The following is a 4,603-nucleotide window of genomic DNA, read 5'->3' as shown; positions in this document are numbered from 1 at the left end:
ATAACAGTAGTTGGCGATTTCAACATCAACCTGCAGGATGCGACGGCCGCTTCTCCCTTGCTGGAATACATGAGTGATTTTGGGCTGCAGATCATGGTCAATGAAACTGAAGTGTCCACAGACAACGGAACACTCATTGATCTCTGCTTTAGTAATGATTCATCAGCTCAATCTTATATCACTGAGTCTGTAATAAGCGATCACAAGCCTATATGGTTCAAGCTTGACCGCCTGTAGTTTAAGAATGCCTACAGTTGTGTGCATTTAATAGCACCTCGCAGTTTTTTTTTCTTGCCTTGTGTTTGTGTGACAAACAATTTCATTCTGTACTGCCCCTCTTTCTTGTTGTACAATATGTATAAAACTCGTGTGCATACGATGCTTTCACATTCTGTTACCACTTTTCTGTATACTGTTTAGTGTTTTATTGTGTTGTGGTAAGTGTTTTAACACTTGATTAACTAGTTTAAATGATCTTATAGCATTCTATGAAGAGTTGTTTACATAGCTGCTTACTTTTTTTTGACATGATCCTATCGTAAACAACATAATTTTATTTGGATTTTTTATTTAATTAAGTTATTGGCTTTCTGGATGAATAGTTCTAGTGCTGCAACGGTATATCATGCTTCAAAAATGCTTGTGGTAAAGGCTTTGTTGACAAATATTAAATATATAGACTACTACAGGCATGCTCGTTTAAATTTTACATTCATAACCCAGTCACAGAATGAACCTCTTTGTTTGGATTTATTTAAGATACTACTGTTGATCCAACTCCGAACCAAAGGGTAGACTGCACATCTTCATAATTTGTGAGCGGTATGTAGCGTGGCCATCACGGAATATAGAGGTAAAACTCTCCTTGGGTTAAGGTTCTTCCTCATTTATTCCAATTTTCTTAATTTTTTGGAAATGATACTTAACACTTCGTGTAAACTGCAAAACGAACCCTTGATAAAGAAAACTAAATTATATACCCTGTGTAGAGAACGTAATAATATCACTTGTTTTTAAAAACTCAGTTTGCAATGCGTGTGAAAAGTCCACGTGACAGTGTTGTGACTTGGCCTTTTGTCTTGGCCTAAAATGCGCCATGGCCCCTGCGGCACGACACAGTATGCAAATCCAGAACACAGAACATAGCGGTGCTCGTTCTGATCACCTAGTAACTGGATTTAAATGTAGGAGTACGTGCGGCAGGCACGTAGTGGCTGAGCGATAGTGCATTGAAACACCAGATCTAGCAATTGTAAGAAAATATTAAGTAATGAACGCTGAAAGTATTTAAAGTGCGTCTGGCTTGCCTCGGCCCTACCGAATTCGTATTCAGCATATCCAAGAACACCGAAGTGCGAAAATAGAGCTGAAAACAGTAGTCACCGGAAAGGGGAGGAGGGCATAGGAGTTATCTGAAGCCACAGCGATCCCCGATACCGTCCGTGATGCGTACGGATTACTTTCCAACCATCAGAACTCAACTCAGCACGCCCCAAAACCCACGGGTTCAAAATTTGGGCTGGATCAGAGATGTCAAGGGGGATATTCGGCGTCCTCGGGGGGTCCTCAATGACGTTCTCGGTGCGCGCCGATAGCATCGGGACCATTCGAATCGAATTCAGAGAGCCTCAGAACCCGTTTGGCGATTTGAGGCCTTATTCTACAACTTGTTGTCCACTACAGCAATTTGAAGCTTATTTTCGCCAAAACGACCCTCTAGCGCCTAAACGGGTAGAGATAGAGCCAAACGGACGAAATTTACGCCCATAGGGCTCTACTTTGACAAGTTACCCCTTAGGAGACCATCCAATGTTTTCGAAAATTAATAAATTTATTTTTGGGCCACTTTCGTGATACAAACCCCCTCTAGCGCCCAAACGGTAAAAGATAGAGCAAAACGGACGAAAGTTTCGCCCATAGGGCTCTACTTTCGCATGTTACCCCTTAGGAGACCATCTTATATTTTCTACAATTATTATGTTTATTTTTGGGCCACTTTCGTGATAGAAACTCCCTCTAGCTCCTAAACGGCAAAAGATAGAGCCAAACGGACGAAATTTACGCCCATAGGGCTCTACTTTGACAAGTTACCCCTTAAGAGACCATCCAATGTTTTCGAAAATTAATAAATTTATTTTTTGGCCACTTTTGTGAGAGAAACTCCCTCTAGCGCCTAAACGGTGAGAGATAGAGCCAAACGGACGAAATTTTCGCCCATAGGGCTCTACTTTCACGAGTTACCCCTTAGGCAATCATAAAAAAATATTTTTTTTCTAACTTTTTTGACCTACCCCCTTTCCTTTTATACCCCCTTTCAGCCCCTTAGGGGTGATTGCCAGGATTTGCCGTAGGCGTTTCGTTTTCTAGGAGTGAACCTTAAGATACCCTGAAAATTTGAAGTCTCTAGCACATCTCCTTCTAGTGGAACAGACAGACAGACAGACAGACAGACACAAGACACGAGGTCGTTTGCATAAGCCCGCTGGATAGCTTTTTCAAAGCAGAAGGGCGGGCTAAAAAAAACTATTCTTAGCCCGAAGCAAAAAGATAGTTGTTCATTTCTAAAGAATGATTTTCGTATCAAAGAGAAACTTTTTTGCCATTGATGTTACGAAAATTCGCGAAAAATGACAAACATTCATATATTTGCAGCCCGTGGGTTTGTCCCAATTCAACTCTTATTCAATCAGATCGTCTAATGCCTCTGCAACTTCATCTGGGCTTCGCTCTACGATCAGTGACAAAATTTGTATACGTTTACCTTAATTATTTTTCATAATGGTGGTGATAATTAATGTATTAAAGAGTGGAGTAAAGATTTCAACATATTTGTATGAAATTGCTCTGAACACTGGTAAAACAAGTGTTTCATTTTGCAAGTCAATTGATGTTTAAGTTCAAGTGTGCAATTTCTCGACACGTTCTGCTGTCTAACTAGGTTAAACGTCAATTGGTGTTTCAACTTTCGACACTTCAGAAAAGTACAGCAGCTGCACACCACATGGTTCCAATTGATAAAATAAAAGTGTGTGTGTCCAAGTGTGCAGAATTGAAACATTTTCAAAACGTCTAAAATTTGCACACTGCAACTTGAGTTAAACACCACTTAATGTGCAAAATCATTACTTACACACGTTGGTGTGCAAATTGTGCAAAGTTGTTTTACCAGTGTAGCATGCTACCTAGTTTTGAATAAACAGTATGACCCACCAAGACTCCCATAGTGTTTAGTACATAGGGATGGAAATATGGAAATAAATACGTTTTTCATTTCTAATTATTGGGGTGTAACGGGAAGTTGCAAAGTGATATTGTGTTCTTGTGCACAGTTTTCTTTAATTTTTTGTAAATAAATATAAAGTAAATAACTAATGTTGTGTTGACCTTCCAGGTAAAGGTAACAGAACTTACAAACTAAAGTAAAAAATGACACATAAACAACTTTTACAAAACTGGGAAGCGACATTTGTAGGTACAGTTCCTTGATAACTTTGTTGAAACCCACTATTTGTACTTGTCATAAATGATGTAAAAGGAAAGGAAGAAGATATTCAACAACGCATTTTCCCCGTCGATTTACAAAAGCGAGCCGGAATCGAAATCGGCAAGACGGACCGACCAAGATCCCGTCAGAGGAAACGCAGGTGATCGCAAGTTCCATTTCGCAAGACAGAGAAGGGAGATCCGAGGGAGATCTCGGCCCCTCACTGGCAAGTGACGACGGTCTGCGTGCAGGGCGTGTCGGCGGCCAGCTGCACGGCGCGGAGGTTGACGATGGGCCCGGGTCCCCTGATGGCCACGGTGCAGCGGTCGTTGAGGCGGGCGCCGCTGAACGAGTCGTACTCGGGCAGCACGGCCAGCGTCGCGTTGGCCAGGCTGGCGGAGCGCGCGCGCGACAGGCCCACCACGGAGGAGCAGGCGGCGTCCGCCACCACGTCGCCGCCGGGCCCGCAGTACGAGTGCCACGCGCCGAACGAGCGTCTCGTCACGCTGCCACCGGTCCTGGTCGGGAGGGAAGCGAGGGTGTCTGTTAGGGACGCGAGGGGCGGGGGAATGCGACTCGGGGGGACTGGGGGGACTCGCACTTACCTGGCGGGGTCCAGGGACTCGACCGAGAAGCAGAACTGCTCGTCCTCACCGCCTGGGCAGTCCTGGAAGCCATCGCACACCACCTCGGGCGCCACGCACTGACCGGACCTGAACGGACATCAGCAGGACTTAGCACCTCGCCGACTCTGACGCGAAGTTATTCCCCTGCTGGTACGCGAAGCACTCACTTGGCGCAGAGGAACCTCTCGGGGGAGCAGGGGCACAGGTCGGGCTGCTCGTCCGTCCGGTCCCAACACTGGCGGCGGCCGTCGCACAGCAGCGCGGGCCTAGTCACGGCCAGGAAGGCGGCGCAGGTGCAGTTGGCGGGCTCGTCGCTGCCGTCGGCGCAGTCCACGCGGCCGTCGCACCAGCGGTGCTGGTCCACGCAGCCGACCCCGGACGCGCAGCGCACCTCGCCCACGCGACAGACTGCACAGGGGCCAAGAGTGAAACAAGCAACAACACCACAGGACTTCGTTTCCTAGCGCCTGCCCGGGACTGGATAGGCCACACA

The 4,603-nt window shown here is 45.8% G+C and overlaps 1 protein-coding gene across 1 annotated transcript; it reads right to left on the bottom strand.

The window, feature by feature from the left end:
- Window positions 1-3,311: 3,311 nt before the first annotated feature.
- On the bottom strand, window positions 3,312-4,518 carry LOC127750431 (serine protease nudel-like; the record flags this gene model as incomplete). The annotated part of the gene is given in 3 exon segments (XM_052272133.1): window positions 3,312-4,002; window positions 4,090-4,197; window positions 4,278-4,518. Coding segments are annotated over 3 exon segments (647 nt in total), but the record flags the coding sequence as incomplete, so codon positions are not given.
- Between the last annotated feature and the right edge of the window lie 85 nt (window positions 4,519-4,603).

Source organism: Frankliniella occidentalis, unplaced genomic scaffold (genome assembly GCF_000697945.3).
Source record: "Frankliniella occidentalis isolate FOCC.00 unplaced genomic scaffold, Focc_3.1 Scaffold189, whole genome shotgun sequence".
Taxonomy (NCBI): domain Eukaryota; kingdom Metazoa; phylum Arthropoda; class Insecta; order Thysanoptera; family Thripidae; genus Frankliniella; species Frankliniella occidentalis.
This window is presented reverse-complemented; position numbering and strand designations above follow the sequence as displayed.